The sequence below is a fragment of the Phoca vitulina genome, unplaced genomic scaffold (genome assembly GCF_004348235.1).
Source record: "Phoca vitulina isolate PV1807 unplaced genomic scaffold, GSC_HSeal_1.0 scaffold5, whole genome shotgun sequence".
NCBI classification, from domain to species: domain Eukaryota; kingdom Metazoa; phylum Chordata; class Mammalia; order Carnivora; family Phocidae; genus Phoca; species Phoca vitulina.
In genome coordinates this window covers 29,937,717-29,958,244 of record NW_022589708.1, presented here as the reverse complement: position 1 = coordinate 29,958,244, position 20,528 = coordinate 29,937,717, and the positions used below count along the sequence as shown (strand labels likewise).

Here is a 20,528-nt window from a genome sequence, read left to right as displayed (position 1 = left end):
ATGGATAAAGAAAATGTGGTATGTATATATGTACATATATATACACATATGTATACACACACACACACACACACAGAGAATTATTATTTGGCCATAAAAAAGGAAATCTTGCCATTTATAACACCATGGATGAATCCTGAAGACATTATGCTCAGTGAAATAAGACAAAAACAAATACTGTAAGATCTTACCTATATGTGAAATCTAAAACAAAACAAAAAGCCTGAACTCATAGACACAGAGAACAGACTGGTAGCAGCTAGAGGTGGGGAGGTGGGGGTGGATAAAATGGGTATAGGTGATCCAAAGGTAAGGTTATAAAATAAATAAGTCATGGGGGTGTAATGTACAGCATGGTGACTATCAATAATACTGTATTGTTTATCTGAAAGTTGCTGAGAGTTAATCTTAAGAGTTCTCATCACAAGAAAAAAATTGTTGTAACTGTGGTGATGGATGTTTACGCTTATTATGGTGATCATTTCACAATATATACAAAAATGTAATTGTTATGTGATACACATGAAACTAACATAATGTTATATGACAATTATATCACAATAAAAAAATTTTTTTAATTTGAAGCAAATAAGTCATATAATATACCCAAGGTCACACAGCTAAAAAGTGGTAAAGCCAGGATTGAAAACCAGTCTAGCTTCAGAGTCCAAGCTCTTAACCACTTCACTAAAATGCCATCGAAGTCACTGACTCCATTAGGTTTGCATCCCTCAACTACTCTACAGGACATGTAAAATATAATCCACAGTAATTAATTCATTCAACACTGACATCAACTCATTTGCCTTGTTTTTGTTCCTTGAACACAAGCTTGTTCCCACCTCAGAGCCTTTATAATTTTCTAAAACACTCTTCCTTCAGATCTGCCTTCCCATCATTATGATTCAACTTAAATCTCGAGATCTGTCCTGACCACCCTACCTAAAATAGCTCTCCCACTATAAATCGTCTATCACATATAATCGGTTTTATTTCTTTCATAGTTACTTATCACTACCTGAAACTATCAGTTGTCTATTTCTCCCCACTAGAGTGAAAGTTCCAAGAGAGTAGAGCTCTTGTCTATTTTGCTCACTGGTACATCTTCAGCACATAAAACAGAGCCTGGCACACAGCAGACAGTTGATATTTACAGAATGGATACCAAAAACTGTGCTGTATGCTGGGATTACTAAAATGAGTAGGATACGGTTCTTATCCTCAATAAACTCTAGTCTTTATAAATACTAACTCCTCCCTTTCTATATTAAAGGAAGACTAGCCCTTAATTTTTTTCAATGGCTAACCTCTCCACCTGACATCTTAAACATGTCTCTGAGATCTCTCTTTGACCTCTCTCTATCAATTATCCTCTCTCTCACTTCTTTAACTTCTCCTTCTCCACTCACTGAACATTTCCCACCCACTCTCCCATATTTGAATATCCTTTCCTCAACCCTGCAACTCCCTGTTACCCCAACATCTCTCAATGACTCCTCACATCTATGACCACTTCCTCAAAAGTTACCAGTGACCTGGAAAATGTTCTCACTTTTTTAAGCATTTAACACTGCTGAGGACTTTCAATCCACTTTCTTAAGACCAGAGGTGCCACTGTCTCACAGCTGTCTTAATTCTTTATCTCTTTTTTTTCAGCTTCCTTCACTATCTCCTCTCTCTCACACCTTTAAATTTGAAGCTCACTAGAACTTCATCCTCTATTCTTGCTCCATTCTCTGTCTTTGAAAGATATCATCTTCTCCTCTAACTCAACTAGTGCTCCTATTCAAATAATTGTACCGTTCATTCACAACCTAAATCCTAGCTCCACTTGCCTGTCATATTTAACAAAAATGCGATTGAATTCTTAAGCAAATCCTCAATAAAGGATAGCTGCAGGCTCACTCAGATAAAATAATGTGAACTAAAATAAGCAATAATGTTCTGAACAAGCACTAGAAGGCAATATTACACACCTTAAGGTTGGTTTCCATGACTACTTCTTGAAATATTTGAACTAATTCTTCATTAATTGTAATTGACAGGTTGTACAAAAATGGATCAATGACCAAAAATCACGAATAAATGTTATATATCTGATTAATCTATATTAATTTTGTCTAAAACTGTTAATATAGCTCTAGATACACAAAATTGTGTATTTACACAAGTATACTAGTAGAAAGTTAAAATAGAAATACCAGTCACAAATTATGTCTGGAACAACATACAAAATAAATTCAAGTTCTTTGAGAGGGGTTTGTAAAGATGTACCTAAAGTGCCATAATTCAGAGACTCACAGCTCAAAATTATACCTATCAGAGCAAACTGTCTAATGACGTTTTGTGCTGTTTTCAAAAACATGAGCAAGAAATAGGTTTGTGCCACTGTGGCCTTCAGTTTAGATAATAAAAGGTAGTTACATACATTTATACCCGCATGATAAACTGCCCAATCCTGTAAACAATTATAGACATGAGAAGACTGGTTTACCCAGAAAAAGTGTGAATAAAGCTCCATCTTCACAACTCTGCAATGGATAAGAGACCCAGTACACAATGGTAAACTACAAATACCTGATGTAACAGCCTAGTCCCTTTCATAATTAAAGGACATCTTGTTATTGCCTAATACACTGCACATTCAATAAATGCAGTAAACTCTGGAACTTATTTGACAAAATACTACTATGCTTTCCCCATGTGTTGTAAGAAGCTGTGAGAAAAAAAGATGAAGCCAACTCCCAATTACCACTGTCAAAGCCAAGCTGGTGAAACAAGTCAATCATCATCCTTCAGGGTATGTGGCATGTAAGGACATGGAAAAGAACACAATAGGAGAGCCCTCAGCAGAAAGACACCCACATTTTAAGAAAAAGAAAATGAAAGTGATTTAACATCTCCTACATCAAGGAATCTGAAGATACAGCGAGCCTAGTAAGAGACGTAGGAGCCACTCAAATTTTCTAGTTGGTGGCAACTAAACACTGTATAAGCAGTCATATTTCGAAATTCTACAGCTTTCCCCCTTTCCCTACAAAACCCCTTCACCCCCCTTTACTCTAAACCCTATAAATGGGAGGAAACAGAACATAAGATGAAGGGAAATGGCTGATGGGACATCAGAACACAAGTGCAGCTGCAATCACATCTCTAGAATACCAAAAGGTCCAGTTACCAAAGTACAGCTCTAAAAATCTCTATCAGACACCCTTCACATCCACATAAATCTCCTTCTGCATCCTTTGCATAAATCTCTTAAATTTAAACTCCATGCCTTATCCAACAGCATGATTATCTAAAACTCATCCTATATATATGATACTATCCTTTACCTATACCATTGCTCCCCTTTAGTGAAAGGCAGATTTTTTTAAGGGAGGTGGAAAGTGGAGGATGGAATATCACGGGGGGGTGGGGTGGGTAGAATACGTGCAAATACCATTGCGGCAGAGATACTGGAAACGCCACTTCCCTCACCACTCTTGCAAATTCTCTCCGTGCAATGCCCTCTTACCCTCTACCAATCCCTCCTCCCTCCTCAACAATACACACACACGTGTCATAGACGACCTGCACCATCACCCTTTCTAACATCACATGCTACCTCCCACTCTCACTAACCCCCCACAAAGACAGTCACACACACAGGGTAGAAATTGTTGCCACCGCACCCTCTCTCAGTAAGTGCTTCCACCACCCAGCATCATACGCTTGCAGAAAGACAGCTCAGTAAACAGGTATGCAGACACACATACATGCATACATACATACACACGCACGCACACACATGCCGCATGTGGCCCAAGGAACAGCAGGGGAGACGCACCTGGAGGCTGGGTGTCCAGCGCCGCTGCCCCCCTGGTCCCTGTCACTGAGCGCAGCTGTGTAAATCCTCCGGTAGCGGTCGGCCAGGGCCCGGCCTGACAGCAGCAGCTGGTAGTGACCCCGGGAGTCCGCGGCCGGCAGCCCCAGCCCCAGCCCCGCGGCAGCCACGGAACCCTCGGGAACCGGCATGAACAGCGCCCCCGGCGCCGGGGAGGAAGAGATGGTGGCGGCTGGGAAGAATCCGTCCCCGCCGGGCCCCGAGGAGGCGGCGGCGGGGGAGGCAGTCGCTGAGCACATCATCATCCTCGCCGCCGCCGCCGCCTCGTCCCTGCGGGCCGGGCAAGCAGACACGCGCGCGCACACACAGCCCTTTTCCAACGACGACGGCTCCGGCGACGGCCTCTCGTTCCCGCAGCAGGAGACTACAAAGACAGCGTCCTCCTCCTCCGTCTTCTCCTTCTCCCCCCTGTGCCGCCCTCGCCGCTACTGGGACCGCTCATCTAACCCCGCCACCTCGGGAGTGTGAGGAGGAGGCGGTGCCGCCGCTGCCGCCGCCGCCACCGCTGCCACCGCCGGGGCTACCCGCAATGGGAAGCTGCCGTCCGCACTGGGCATGCGCCACTCCTCGCACATGCTCAGTAACTCCGGCCCGTTTCCCTCCCCACCCCCCCTCGCCACCACTCCCTCCGCCCCAGGGCTTTGGGTGTGGGGCGTTTGAGTTGTGTGGAATCTGAAAGAAATCCACTTCTCCGGATTTTACTAGCAGCTTGAGGAAGAGTAAGGAAAGTGCTGGGAAGGCTGTCAGCTACAGGCTCTTGGCTTCAGGTAATGGGGTTCCTCTCCAGGTGGGAGAAGTTGGACCTGAAAGAGGGAATGCCCCCTCCCCCCCCGCCGGAGAATGAGTGTTACGCGCTCTTCTGCTACTTTTTCTCAAAGTGTGTGCTGCCAACATGAAGATTTACTGGGAACAGCGCTGGTTAATTCAGAATCAAAGGCAGAGAAGGCCAGCCAAACTGGAAGTATCTCTGGCGATTTTATTTTGGATTTTTTATCATTAGGATTAAAATGGCTTTTATTTCGAAAAACAGGTAGTAAGCTAGTGCATTCTCTTTTCTATGAAAGTAGAATTCACAGATAAGAAAGTAGAATTCACAGATAATTCACATTCCTAAGTTCTATTCTCAACATTTACCACAGCTAAACCTTAATGCAGTAGTACTTTTCTGACATATTATGTTGACCCCACACTCATCCTTAGAGTCCACTTTTATCTCTTGACAGTGGTCACTTAACGGCTTCTCTTTTTCTGCCCAGACTTACATTAGTAGAGATAATTCTTGAATCTGACCTGAAGCTATTAACTCTATGTGTAACATCTGAAAATGTCATATTTACCAAAGATCTTATCATTTTATCTCCTAAAATGTAACATTTGCTGAGTCCTTTGTGCCAAGGTATTCTACTAACCCCTTATAAGTAAGTGCTCTAGAAATGCATGTGCCAATGAATTCTGATTCCTAAGTTTTTCCATTTAACTCTCAATTTGAAGAGTTCACCTAATTCATACTCCTGACAAAAATCATTTCCTAATCCTATCATTCCCAGTACTATTTTCTTTATCTACTTACTGGCGCTTCTTTTAAAAAAGATTTGTTTATTTATTTTGGGGGGGCTTGCATGCTTGTATGCACAGGAAAGGGGGGGACACTCCTAGAAACCCAGGACCCCTGAGACTTTGGCCTGAGCCAAAACCATGAGTCCACTGCTCTACCCACTGAGCCACCCAAGCACCCCTCTACTTACTAGCTTTTAAGTCTATGCCCTTTCCACAAATGTGCTTCTCAAAAAACGAAACCCAAAACCTTGTTTAGTATTTTGAAAAGTATAAACAAGGAGTGGAGAAATAAATTAATTCTAGCTTTTGGGGGGAGAAAGTGCTAAAGTAGTGCATTTTACCTGGGGCTTTAACATATGGATGTCATTTTGATTTAAAAAAAATGATAGTTACAAGTGGGATAATAAAAACATAGGGACAAAGGACTGGCATGGGAAGTCATGGTATTTTAGCACTGTGAGTAGTCCTGTTAAACAGGTTTTGTACTTGTGTCCTTGTCCTCAACTATGAGCTCATAAACAAGAGCTTCTTATTTATCTTTGTGTCTTCCTCAGCCCCTAGTCTAGAAACTGGCACATAGTAGGTCACCAGTAATTATTTGTTAAACTAAATTCCTGTCCTGATGCTTCAGCACAGTTTTAAACCTCAGCATTGCACAGGAAGCTCCCCCTCATCCCCAACCCAAAGACAAGGTATTGAAGCAGTGAAGTGCTCGTACAGTTAAAGGCCTGAACAAGTAGGAGCTGCAAGGGCTCATTACTGTTGATCAGCCAGCCACGTAGCCAACAGGCTCTGACAAACCAGCATTTAGATCCTGACTAGGCTATTTGTATGTCTTTGGGTAAATTTCATCCTCTGAATAATGGTCAAACTAATGTTGCATGAGATTGTAGGAGGACTTCAAACATCTAGGATGTCCACCTTGGCACATGGCTTTTCACTAATTGTAACACACAGAACAAAACACTAGACTTTTCCGTGGGGACAGTAAAGGTGTCTGTGTCTGTTCCCCCATTACATTCTCAGCTTCTAGTACAGGCTCTGGCCCTAAGCAAGAGAGAACCATGTATTGGCTGAATGAATGAATGAATGTCGCCTGCAAAGAGAAGCATTTCCAGTTCAGGTTTAGGTAGTGGCTTGCTCAGTCACAGCCCTTTCGGAGTTTCTAATGGGGATAGAACCCAGCGGTGGCACGGTTCTCAGAGTTCTTCCCACCCTTTAGTTTCGCTTCAGTTTTTACCACACGCTTCTGTCCCAGGCAGGCCCCTTCCTGAGCCTTCTGGGTACACGCAAAAACCCGGTAACTGGATAATTTCCTGCGAAACCCGTTGTCATTGAGCGGTGCAACTAGGCGTGCGCGGAGTCGCACACATGCTCACTTAGGTGGCGGAGAGTGGCGTTTCTGTTGCGGTTGGCCGCATTTCCTTCCACGGCAGCGGCAACGGCCGCTCTACTCCAAATTGATAGCCAATGCAGTTTTTTCTCTTCCGCCGCCTCCTCTTTCCTGCCTGGGCACTGCGCGCTCCCTGGGCACTGCTGCAGCTACTGCCGTGGCAGCTGGGCACTTGGGAAGGTTCCCTTGGGTTGGTGGGCAGTGGGGCGCATGCCGGGAACGAAAGGGCATTTGGAGTCACCCTTAATTCCACTGCCAAGGGGATTCGAGGGGAGGGTGGTCCCCAAGGCAAGTCGCGAGAGGCACCTGAACCGTCGCTGCAGACGGGAGCCGTGGGTTTCTCGCCGCATGCAAAGCAAGAGTCCCCTCCTGCCCATCCTGCGCGTACTACTCCTGAATGCTTCCCACTGCCTATGTGGTGGGCGTGGGGGTAGGGGGCTCTTGTTATTCAAGAAAATGCAGAATGAAAGAATATAGAGAGATTTGCTTTTGTTTTTCCAGCCCCACTGAGCGCGGCTCCAGTACTTTCCGCGCTGCCATCTTAGCTTTATCTTCTGGCCAGGCTGGGCGTGTGTGTGCCTTTGGTTCGGAGGGAGGGTGGAGGGAGCACTGGGCGGGTTGGGTGTCAGAATTGGCTAGACAAGACTTCTGGACACAATCGCCCGCAAAGAGTAACATTGAACTAAGGCGAATCCTGACTTTGCCCATTTTATAAGTGAAACACATGCGTAGTGTTTTTTAGTCTTTGTGGTTGATAATCATGTTCATTTCTCAAAAGCATCTCTCCTCAATGATTGTGTAAGACTATGGCTTCATCTTTCATGCGTATAATCACAGATTTTGTCTCTCTTTTCCGCTTGAAATTGCAAACCTGGGAGTACAATTTTCTAAACTCTTCAGATTTGTATTTTTTGTACTCTATATCTTTAAGGATATTTTTGGGGGGGTTGTTTTTTTTAAAGGAAGCCATCAGCGCTGATGTAGTAAATAACAGGCAGAAACCATAAAGTGTATATAAGAGGACAATGATTGATGTTGTTAGTTTCATTTAAAAGGTTAATATTGTACTAAAGCTATAAGATTACAAACACAGGAAGCACGTATGTTATGAGGAACACGGAGACTGCTGAAAATGCTGTGGTCAAGTCAAGAGTCGGGTTTGTTTCCCAAATTTGTACAACAGTGTTGGAACATTTCAAAACAAAATTGGTAGCTGAGACCATTTTAAAACAAACTTAGTGGCTGAGAACAATTTGGAAGGAAAAAAATGCTCAAGCTTGAAGAGTGACGAAATATTTCACTCTTTGGTAACCTTCCCTTAGGGACCATGATTATACATTCTTGACAAAATGACCATGTGCACTTAAAATGAATATTATTTTATGTACTATATTTAATACTCCAAAATGAACAGAAAAAATTCAACATGGTAATTTAAATTCTTTTAAACAAAAATTGCATATTGGATCCCCTAGATATCTTGACCTCTTGCTTAAAACATATGTTATTTCTAGAGCCTTGGAGATTCTGTAATTTGTAGGCATGAAGAATTAATGCTTTTTTATTTTTATTCATATTAGTTTATAAAGATACAGATTTTATGTTTTCCTATAAATAAAAAATTTAGATTCTAGGGGGCTTGAGGTAAATATGGATATTTTCAGCCCTGAAAAATTATTTGAAATGTGAGGGTATTCTTTGAAGTATGTGAAATTCATTAATAAATATTTGAATGCAAATCATATTTTAAAAATCTTATTGTTGTGATGCATTTTAGTCCAAAAGAAGCTTTACAAATGATAAAGGCATATAAAGTATAACGCTTTGAAAGAGAAATGTAAGAATCTTGCATTTTAACCTTGAAAACTTCACTGTAGTTTATAAATTATTAGGTTGGTCATTATTACTAAGGTTAAATAGTTTAATAATTAAATCATATCTTCCTAAACCCTAAAGGACTATTGAAATTCTTGCATAATAGTAATTTTATCATATCAACATTTCCTTGAAATATATTGTTGTTGTTGTTTTTTATTTTATTATGTTATGTTAATTACCATATGTTACATCATTAGTTTTTGATGCAGTGTTCCATGATTCATCATTTGCTTATAACACCCAGTGCTCCATTCAATACGTTCCCTTTTTAATACCCATCACCAGGCCAACCCATCCCCCCACCCTCTCCCCTCCAGAACCCCCAGTTTGTTATTGTTTTTAAGATAGTTCTTGGCTAAGCCAGATATCGGGATATATCTAAATGGCTCTAAAATGATTATACTAAGCGTGATCTTATTTTAAAGTCATGTACCCTCTTTCAGGCTATGTTTTCTCATCAATAAAATGAGGATAATAAGAGCACCTACTTCATTAGATTCTTTGAGGATCACACTAAATAATATATATGAAGGACTTGCTTAGCACACTACCTGTCAGGCATAACTATTATTATTAATAGTATGTGTGGTCTCCCTTATTTGAGGTGTATCCCAATCTTGTGCCAGAGGAAGAAACAAACAGTTATACACTTTGAGTTATATACACTTGGATTTGGAAGTATGTTTTTTTAACAGAGTCCTTTTCACAAACACAGATTTACTGTATCTTGACATGACAAGAAGAATAGAATCCAAAGATTATTTGTTTCCCTAAAACACTCTGCTCTCCTATGATTTGTTAATTCACAAAACATATTGCTTACTTTCATTAAGTTCAGTGAGTTTTTGGAATTCTAGCTGATGGTTGTTGCATTTTGACACATAATAGTCAAAACAGATCATAGTTTCTTCTCAAATGGCTGGTGGCTATGGTACACTTCTAGGGTCAAAAATTGTATACCATCCATGGCTCACATTCTCTGTTAATTTATCTGTAATTAACATGACAGTTTTAGCACCACTTGGTTCAAATTCCTTTTTTGATCAATATTTTTACTAACAAACTGAGGGTTCTAGAGGGGAGGGGGCAGGGGGGATGGGTTAGCCTGGTGATGGGTATTAAAGAGGGCACATACTGAGTGGAGCACTGGGTGTTATACGCAAACAATGAATCATGGAACACTACATCAAAAACTAATGATGTAATGTATGGTGATTAACATAACATAATAAAATTTTAAAAATTGAAAAAAAAAGTAAAAATAAATTGATTTATTAGTTCTTCATAATTAATTCTCTTAAAAAGATTTTGCCCCTTTTTATCATATCAGGTTTGCCTTCATACTGGGCCAGAAGCTGTTTAAAAGTTTTTAAAACATATAATACATGAAAAATAGTTTATACTTACCTAAATTAATTTTTGGTGACAATATTTTCGTAGTTTAGACAGAATGATCTTATCTGTATGATGTCACATGTTGGGAACTAAATTATTTATGTGGTAGAGCAAAGACAACATTGCTTCTGGAGAAAAACTGTGGCTTCCATACAAGTATTCCTAAAGTCCACCTCTACATGCAGGTGGGATGGAGTGGCAGTCATATGCTTATTTGTTCCTGAGTGCATTCCTCTCCATTTCCCTGCTCTGCTCTGTACAGCAAGGGAGTGAGCCCTGCAAACTACATTTTCTAGGCTCCCTTGCCAGCTAGCTTCAAATTAGATTCAGCCAATGGAGTGAGGCAGATGGTTGGGAAGTGGAAAGAGGGGGAAAATCATGCCTCCAGACCTCCTACTTCCACCTCTCTTTCTGCTTTGGGCAACATGTCCTTTGTGGTTCTACTCCTGGGGGGCAACTTCTCCTTCCATGATCCAGTTCTAGCCAGGTAACCTCTGTTGTGGAACCAGTTCTCCCTGGGCAGCCCCAGCTCCCAGAATCTGGTAATAGCATCTCCTCCTTTGGTCTCTTCAGCCCTAGACATTATAGTGGCTTCCTACAGATATCAATCCTTAGATGCCTCTGTCCTTCATTGGGCTTTTCAGCTCCTTCACTACTGTTGCAATTAGTTCCTCATATTCAATTCCCTCTCTTAATGACCTGGCATGTGCCTTTCTGTTTTCCTGTTTGAACCTGAGTGGTACGGATAGTCTTCCATCCAAATAATAGACTTGATTTGGCTTCTCAGCCAAATGATGGCATTTTATCATCTCATATCTGGTCTTTAAAGCTTGTGCTTCTGAGTTCAGTCAGCAAAACAGAAACCTGGTTTGCAAAGAAAGTTGATTGATTCAGCACACCCAGTCCAAATCCACCTCCCCCACCACCTTCCTTGCCTGCCTCTACTTTAAAGACTGGAAAAAGTGAAATACTCTCTCTGTGAACCTCTCCTGCATTTAGGGTTGGCTTTAGGACACAATTCAGGCAGCAAGATAGAGGAAAATCTGTTCTTATTGCTTCTGTCTCTCTTTCCAGTTTAAAAATGGGCAGGATGGCTGACATTTGTAGCCATGAGACAAGAGGTATGAGATAAAGGCCAAGAACATCACTGACATTGGCCTTGACATTATAAAGTCATTGAACAAAGTTTCAAACTTGTTTTTATGCAAGAAAAAGAACTCTAAATTGTCTCAGCTACTGTTAATGAACTATTTTTTACTTGTAGATAAAAATGTTCCTACTCAATACACCAGCTCCAACATCTTGTCAAAAAAGTGTGCTTTCTATCTAGTTTCTATGAGTAGTCTGCCTGAAAGAAGAAATATTTATGAAAAAATAGTAAAAGCATAAAAATCCACTCATTCCCCTGGGTCCTAAATTTTCTTGCTTTATTCAAGTCAAACATCAGAAAGTTCACTGAATGATATTTTATATCATGCCATTGGATTTATTAAAGATTTCTGCAGTGATGTGCCTCCCAGATAACCTTCCAGATCTGAGGCACTTATTCCCCTAACTTCTGCAGTGTTGACTGCTCACAGCTAAGTCCCTTTTCATAAGTTACTCTTGGCTTTAGGGAGCTGTCTCACTCAAGGTTCCACTCCATCCCCAGAGGGAGTCTGCATCAAATAACGGGTAGATGTGGTGTACAAAGATCTGGACTTCTGACCTTAATTCAAGGTGATTCTGAAGAGCCATCCCTGCTCCAGAATTCTCCATGGAATTAGCTAAGGCCTTTGTTGCAATTGCACTGCAGTTCCATTTCTTTCTCTCTCTTGACCCATCCTGCTTTCCTCCCTCATTCATAAGCAGTATTGTTGAAAGCACTCAACAATAAACTTCCTGCATGCAAGTCTCCATTTCTAAGTCTGTTTCCCAAGGAAACTGACTTAAGTCATTTGGTATGGGGAGTGGTCTGAAAAAGTGAACTCTAAAATGGGATGGATATTGGAGCTTGATCATCCACTGGTTGGTTGGCAATGGGGATCCCATCTGTTGTGGACAGTTTCTAGGGTGGCCCCACGATCTCCATCTCCTAATATACCTACCCTTGTGTAAGCCTTTCCCCTTGTGTGGGGTAGGACCTGAAAATTTCTTCTAACCAATAGGATATGGCAAAAATGACAGGATGTACACGATTACACATACGTGATTAAGTTAGTATTATATTATCACTCCCACCTTGCTGGGGCCTCCTCTTCCTTGTTGGCTTGGAAAGAACAAGCTGCCATGTGTGAGCCACCACATGGAGAGGTACACATGGCAAGGAGCTGTTGGTAGTAGCCTCTGGCCTATAGCCAATAAGGACTGAGTCCCACAGTCTGGCAGCCTGCAAGGAGCTGAATTCTGCTAAAAACCATATGGTTTTGGAAATGATTCCTTTCTCAGCTGAGTCTCAGATGAGACTGTAGCCCCAGCTGACACCTTGAATGCAGCCTTGCAGAGGATAGAGCTAAGCCATGCCCAGTCTTCTAATGTACAGAAACTATCAGATAGTAAGTGTGTGATAAAGTCAACCACTAAGTTTGTGACAGTACTATTATGCAGCAACAAAAAACCTAACAGATCATCACTGGTCCACTGGTGGTAGGCTGAGTGTGATAGCCCTGAGATGGGTAGAACTGTGCAATTGCTGAAACTTTCACTGGAGGTGAACTAAGATGGGATAGTTGCAGATAGAATGCATTTGTAGGTGCAATAGCCTAAGCTTTTGAGAGGCTTAAGGAAAGTGTTCATTATAAAGACATTGGAACTAGATTACTCTTGCTGAGCACCATAGATATACTGGGAAGAGACAATGAAATGCTGAAAGTTAGGGTTCCAGTGGTCTGAGACATGTCAGAAATCTCCTGCAAAGTAAAGGGTAAGTTATCACATCTCACACTTCCTACCACAAAGGAGGGGCAACACTTGCTAGGCTTCTCTGAGTCTGCAGGCATAATATTTACTTGAGAATATTGTTCTGACACATTTCCTGAATGACACAGATGGCTGCCAACTTTAAGTACTGCCCAGAACAGTAAAGGGCTCTGCATTATGTCTTATCTCTGTGGAGGGAGCAGTTTTGCTTCTTAGACCATACAACATGACAGAGCCTATGATATTAGATGTATCAGTGGTGGGGAAAGATGCTATGGAGTGAATGGGAAATTTCCATGGGAAAATCACAAAGAAAAGGGTTTGAAGGGTTCTGAAGCAAGGTAAAAAAACAAAACAAAACAAAACAACAACAACAACAAAACTTTTAGCAAATAAAATCATAAACTATAGAAAAATGGCTTCTGGTAGGTTATTTGGACCCTGATAGAGACAGAGCACCTCACCATGAGATGTCAAGTTGTTGAACTGCCTGTAAGGAGCTAAGTTTTGTCAGACCCACTAACTCATAAGGTCCAGTAGGCCCAGTAAAACCTGTGGTCAGAGTAAGTAATATATCCAGGATTGGACATGAGCAGGGCCAGAGCACAAGTAAGCTGCATGGGTGTGTGGCCAGACTTCTATGTCCATCAACCATTATTGCACAGGTACCAGTGCAATAATGGGGCCTGGAGCCTCTTCAATCAATATGGTTGCATGGGATTATGGAGTCCCTTAAGACTGGCTGGTGGAGGAGAAAAAGGGCTGAGTTTGGTTCAAGCATAGGTTGACTTGGTAAGTAGGTACAAGCTGAAATGAACTGCTGCTACACTATGATCTGATAGTGATGAAGCAAAATCCTCCCAATGGTTCACACTTCATGCATTGTCCATAACATCCATTTTGCACATAAAGAGCAGTGGCCTGAAGTAAGACTCATAGGTAGTGACAGATGGCTTTGGTAATTGGTAGGGGCCTGGAAGTAGAAAGATTGAAAGACTGGGAGAAGGAAGGCTGCGGAAGAGACATGTGAATGGACCTTTGAGAGTGGGCACGGAGTGTGGCAGTCTTTGAATCAGATCACATGGTGATGCCCTTCAGAGAACATCCCATCATGGTAGAGACAATAAATGACCACATAGACAGGATGACTCCACCAGTTGATATCTGCTAGGCTCTGCTTTTGTCCACCCACTGGGGGCACAGAGAGCACATGCACAGAGTAGCTATGGTGCAGAGGTCATACATGGAACTTACAGTTAGTTCTCTCCCTTAACAATGCTGATCTAGCTACTGCCACAGCCAAATGTACAACCTGCCAGCAAAAGAAACCAACACTAAGCCCTTAATATAGCATGGTCCCTGAAGAAGACCAACCAGCCACTTGCAAAAAAATTGATTATATTCCATCCTGGAAAGGCCAGTGATTCAACTTGGGTGGGAGTGATACATATTCTGCTATGGATTTGCCTTCCCTGCCCACATTGGCCAGAACCATTATCTGAAGTCTTACAGAGTGCTGTTTCACAGATATGGGATCCTGAAAAGCATTGTCTGAGACCAGGGGGTTCACTTTATAGTAAATAATAAATAATGTGTGGCAGTAGATATATGTCTGTGGTAGACTCAATTATGACCCTACCTCCAAAATTATCCAGATTGTAATCCTTAGAACCTGTGAATATGTTACCGTACATGGAAAAAGGGGCTTTGCAGATGTGATTAAGTTAAAGATCTTAGATGATCTAAATTTATTTGATCATTTATTGGACTATCCAGGTAGGTCCAATGTAACCACAAGAGGTTTTTAAAAAAAATTATTTATTTTAGATAAAGAGAGAGAGGGAGTGTTGGGGGGCAGAGAGGGTGGGAATCTCCAGCAGACTCCCCGCCGAGTGCAAAGTCCCATGTGGGACTTGATCTCACAATCCCGAGATCATGACCTGAGCCTAAATCAGCAGTCAGCTACTAAACCAACTGAGCCACCCAGGTGCCCCAACAAGACTCTTAACAAGAAGGAGGAAGGTTGGTCAGAGTGAGAGAAGGCAATGTGACAATGGAAACAGAGTCAGAGAAGATGTGATGATAAGGAGAGGAGAGAGAGAGAGATTTAAGGGTGCTATGCTGCTGACTTTGACTATGGAGAGAAGGCCATAAGCCAAAGAATGCAGGTGGCCTCTAGAAGCTGGAAAAGACAAGGAAATGAAGTCTTCCCTGGAGCCTCTGCAAGAAATATAGCCCTGCTAACATCTTGATTTTAGGACTTCTGACCTTCAGAAATATAAGATAGTAAATTTGGTTTGTTTTAACCTAGTAAATTTGTTACCGCAGTAAGAAGAAACAAATACAATGTCCATTGGATCCCTTACCCTAAAGTGCCACCCGGAACTGGCTGTTGATCGAATTGAAGGTGCAATTGGGGCACAAGTTACACATAATACACCTTAAATTAACAGCTATTACATGGCACTGTATCCCGAATAGGTAGAATATATGAATTCAAGAACCCAGAGTGAAAGCAGTAGTGGCCCTACTCCCAACAAACCCTTAGACAATATGTGACTAGGGGCCAAGGACTCTCAGGGTGGGTGATCCTACAAGGTAGACCACCTAGACTAGCAGAGGTTCTAGCTGAAGGGAAAGGAAATCTAGGACAGGTGGGGAGGAGGGTCATTATGAATTTCTGTTGTAGCAGTGAGACTCTAGCAACAAGGACAGTGGTTTATCCCACTTATTTTCCTCTTTTAGGTTTCTGCAGGAAAAAAAGAACCCAGAATCCTGTATATGGGGTAAACTCTCTAGAGAAGCAAATAAAATTGAGCAATGTTAGGAGTGAACTGAAATGGATATAGGTTATTGCCCTCATTGACTGCCCTTTGTGATTGAGTCACTTCCCAGTGGTCAGATATGTTGGCTGATGACAGCTCACAGCTGAGCCCTTCTTTCTCTGAGTGTAGTCTTCAGTGCAGGGTTGCTACTTGGATCATGATTGTGTCCCCTCCCTGAGGTACATTTTGTTTCAGTGACTTAACATTGCAGTGGTACAAGAGCCTAACCTTAATCCTTAATTTGGGAACAACTCTACAGGTCATCCCAATTCCTTAGCTCTCTGTGGGTTTGGCTGATGCTTCTCAACTGATCCTCAGTTCAACATTTCCCTCTACCTAAACTTGCTTTCTTCACTTCTTTACAGGTTTTATTCCTAAGTATACTGTCTAATAAACTTCCTGCATGCAAGTTCTTGTTTCAGATCTGATTTCCTGGGGAACTTAAACTAGGACAGTTACTGTGATTAATATATACAAAATTTGTCATTGCATTTGCTTGAAATATTGATGGCATTATTCATGCCACGTCATGTTCTAAATTTCATCTTGTAAGTAAGTACTAAAAAATTGCTTTCCCTAAAACCTATACTTTTTCTTTTTATTAATAAAAATTTCATAATTGTTCATGATTCCCTTTGCATTTGGCTACTGAGAAACAGTAAATTTGGTATGTGCTACAGTCCTTTTTCAGGATCTGATAAAAAAATTATAAAAAGTTTATAGCAAATGAAAGTAAAAACTTATCTTTATTACAAAAATGGCTAAGTAAGAAGACAGAGCTTAATATAAAGCCAAAAGCTCTCTTTTCTGAAACCCAGATATTTTTTTTTTAAGATTTTATTTATTTGACAGAGAGACAGCGAGAGAGGGAACACAAGCAGGGGGGAGTGGGAGAGGGAGAAGCAGGCTTCGTGCTGAGCAGGGAGCCAGATGTGGGGTTTGATTGCAGGACCTGGGATCATGACCTGAGCCGAAGGCAGATGCTTAACGACTGAGCCACCCAGGCGCCCCTGAACCCCAGATATTAACAGTTTCAGCCATCTACTCACTTTAATACTGTCAGGGTAGTCCTCCTTACATGATAGGGAAGAGATTGTGTGTTCTCTGAAGGATGAAAAGGAGGAAGGGGCTGGGGCTATACATGCCCAATTTCTGCTTCCTAACTCAACAATGAAATAAGGTACTGCTCCTCCCCTTTTCATCCATCTTCTATCATCATTATTCTCCTGATGGTTAGAACATATCAGGCACCGTGAACAAAAGACATCAGTTAGGCAGTTGTAGCTCAGCATGACCTGTTGAGGGCCTCAGCTAAGGCAGTCAGCATAGAGGGGAGAGGACTGTTCAAGAGGTAAGATGCACAGAAAAAAGTGATCTAATGTGGAGGGTGAGAGAAACAGAAGATCCTAATGTGACTCCCAGATTCTGGGTGGATAATGGTGTCATTCACTGAGATGGGAAGCCAGGAAAAGAGACTGTTTGGGGACAGGAGATTAAGAGTGCTGTTTATCTTCTCTAACATATTTCTTGGTCTGTTAAGAGAATGCTTTTAGAGGATGTGATCACTCCCCAACTTACACACACTCCTCTGCCATTGATTTTTGGTTTGGTCCATCCTATTCTCTACACAGCTGTCATTTTTGAAAACTGTACTATATGCAATGAAATATTATCCAGCAATAAAAATGGACACATGCTACAACATGCAATGAACCTTGTAGATGTTATACTAAATGAAAGAAGCCAGACACAGAGGCCAGATATTGTATGATTCCATTTATACGAAACATCCAAAATAGATAAATCCATGAAACAAAGTAGATTGTGGTTGCCTGGGGCTTGGGGAAGAGGGGGGATAGGGAGGGACTCCTTAACAGGTATGGTATTTTGGGGGGGTGGGGAGGATATGATGAAATTGTTCTAGAATTAGATAGTGTGGATGATTGCACAACTGTGCAAATATACTAAAAACCACTGAATTGTACACTTTAACAGGATGAATTTTATGGCATATGAATTATATTTCAATAGAACTTATTTTAAAGATCTGCTTCAAAGCCTTCAGTGATTTTGTATTGGAATCATTAAAGTTAGCTGCCACAACAAACAATCCCCGTGAACTGCTTATTCTCTTTGCCCTTCCGAGCCATTCTTCTCCCCTCACTGAGCAGCTTTGTGCCCCAGGAGGCTAGAGCTCCATGCACTGCCTCACCTGGGCTCTCCCAAGGCTGCATTCTGATTGGGTTTGCCCAACGGGGAGACCCTCTCAGGAGACTGAAAGACAGGAGAAAAGGCAGGTCAAGGTATTTTTCTGGCTCTCTCCCCTTCTTCTGGCAGTGGCAATGTCCCTTTGTGACTGGGGTTCCTGCTGGGCTGTTCCTCCTCTGTGACTCCAGCTCCCAGGGCTCTGATAACTCTATTTCCTCTCTGCCTTTTCAATTGTAGAAGTGGGAACAGCTTCCTGACTCCCATGTTTCTTCTTTACCCTGTCCATACCTCTGAAAGTTTCCTTAAAGTCTCTTCATTTGGGGGCTCCTGGGTGGCTTAGTCAGTTGAGTGTCCAATTCTTGGTTTCAGCTCAGGTCATGATCTCAGGGTCGTGGGATCGAGCCCTGTATTAGGCTCTGCACTGGGTGTGGAGCCTGCTTAAGATTCTCTTTCTCCTTCTCCCTCTGCCCACCCCCCCACCCCGCTCTCTCTGTCTCTCTAAAATAAATAAATAAATAAAATCTTAAAAAAAAAAAGTCTCTTCATTTGAACCATCTGGGATGATTTGTTTTCTGGTAGAATTCTGATCGATAACCCCCAAAGCTCAGTGGCTTAACACAATAAAAGTTGATTCCTCACACATTTGATACAAGTCAGATAGCCCTCTTTTGCCATCTGGACCTTGTGGCCTCCAACACAAGGCAGGAAAAGAGTGAATTAGAAGATTGCAGAGGATGCTCTCTAAGGCCAGGCTTTCATCTCTCCCACCCACATCCAATGCCCAGAACAAGTCACAGGGTCCCAAGCTAACTGCTACCATCGTGGCATGGTGAACATATGGCATTATCTCTGACTAGTACTACAAAATTGTCTTCATGTTTAAATGAACTATGTAGTAGGGCATAAAATATATGTCACCATCTGGCCCCAGCCTACCTTGTTACCTTTATGGCTGCTAGTGTCTGTCCCATGCCATACCTTTGCACAAGCCGTTCCTTCTGCCGGAGTTTTCAGCCTCTGTCTTCTCCACTTGGATCACTTCAGAACTCAGCTCAATAATTAACTTCTCCAAGAAACTTATTCTGACCCTTCCCAGGGCTGATTTAACTGTTGGTCCTCCATGGTACAACCATAGTGCCAGGAAAACATCTCCATCATAACATTTATCACTCTATGTTATAATTTCATTCCTTTCTTCATTTTGGCAATTGAGCTGTGAATTTCTTGAAGGCGTGGATTATATTTCATTTCTACCTTTCCCAGTACCTACCACTGTAGTCACTATACAGATAATCATTTTAGTTAGTGGTTCTTAGCAAAGTTAGTATTATCCCCCTCAAGAGAGCATTTTTGAAATTTGTGGACATGTTTTTCATTGTCATAATAACCAGGAAACCCTACTGACATTTAGGGTATGGTCTAGAGGTAATAAACATCCTGTATTATACAGGACAGTCCCTCACAATGAAGAACACTTCCCTGTCCTGCAAGACAATTGTACCATTGGATCTTCAAATAGATGAGAAACCTGTTTATATTGGCTTGAATCTGGACCCTAATTCAGTTTTACATATAAATGCTGTTTTGGTTGTCTATTGCTATATAATTGAACAACCCAGAATTTAGAGACTTAAAACAGCAAAAGTTTATTATCTCCTATGTTTCTGTGGGATAACTGGCTCAATTGGCAAGTTCTTCTGTTCCATGTGATGTTGAGTGTTGCTGCACTCAGATGGGCTCAGTGGGGCTTGAACATCCAAGATGGCTCTCTCTCACCATTGGGAGTTGATCTGGAACTGTCAGTTGGAGCACTTCAGATCTCCTTCGTGTGGTCTCTCCTTGTGTCTTGGGCTTCTCCTACCATTGTAACTGGGTTAATATTTACAAAATATTTATAAAATAATAGATATTTATATTTTTAATTATTAAATATGTGTAGTAAGTATAATTATACATAACACCAAGATATTTGTAGATAGAAGGGTAGATAGAAACAAACTTTTGTTTTAGTTTTCCCTTAAATTAAGGCATTGTATTTTTTTATTATGTATAAAGATAAGTTATTTATTAATTTAATATCAGGAGAGTAAAGAAGTTGTTACACAATATTTGCTCTAAGGAGGAGGTGAGGTAATAGAGTTGAAAAATTACTGATCTGTGTGAACTGAACTGATAACTCTGGCATTCCCTTTTAGTTTCTGTGTTTGTCTTCTCTGGACACAAATGAACTCAAATCTCTAAAAATAATATGGGGAATATGAATAAATGAATGAATAAGTAAATAGCTAATTCTGTGTTTTTCCAATTATTAAAATGTATAATTCTCATAGAATATACAATATTTATCTTCAAAACTGATTTTTCTCCCACAGAAAAAGTTCTTTGTTATTTTCTAGTTTGAACCAGATTAATGTCTAGGTAATGTGTCATAACAACACTGTTATATTTTATTGGTGTACCTTAATAAGAACAGCTTCTTGATTTATCT

The 20,528-nt window shown here is 41.4% G+C and overlaps 2 protein-coding genes across 15 annotated transcripts in view; one reads left to right on the top strand and one right to left on the bottom strand.

Annotated features, from left to right (window-relative positions):
• MYCBP2 (MYC binding protein 2) overlaps positions 1-4,440 on the bottom strand; it is a 283,331-nt gene extending 278,891 nt beyond the window's left edge. For 11 of the 14 annotated variants that reach the window (XM_032402809.1, XM_032402810.1, XM_032402815.1 and 8 more), the window contains exon 1: positions 3,830-4,440. In XM_032402809.1, coding sequence (XP_032258700.1) covers positions 3,830-4,131 — 302 coding nt within the window. In that variant the 5' untranslated portion in view covers positions 4,132-4,440. The remainder of the gene's footprint in view (positions 1-3,829) is intronic. The other 3 variants (XM_032402817.1, XM_032402819.1, XM_032402823.1) reach the window with 1 other exon arrangement.
• A 71-nt stretch (positions 4,441-4,511) lies between these two features.
• SCEL (sciellin) overlaps positions 4,512-20,528 on the top strand; it is a 302,364-nt gene continuing 286,347 nt past the window's right edge. Inside the window, exon 1 of the mRNA XM_032402808.1 lies at positions 4,512-4,653. The gene's annotated coding sequence lies outside the window, so the exon portion shown is untranslated. The remainder of the gene's footprint in view (positions 4,654-20,528) is intronic.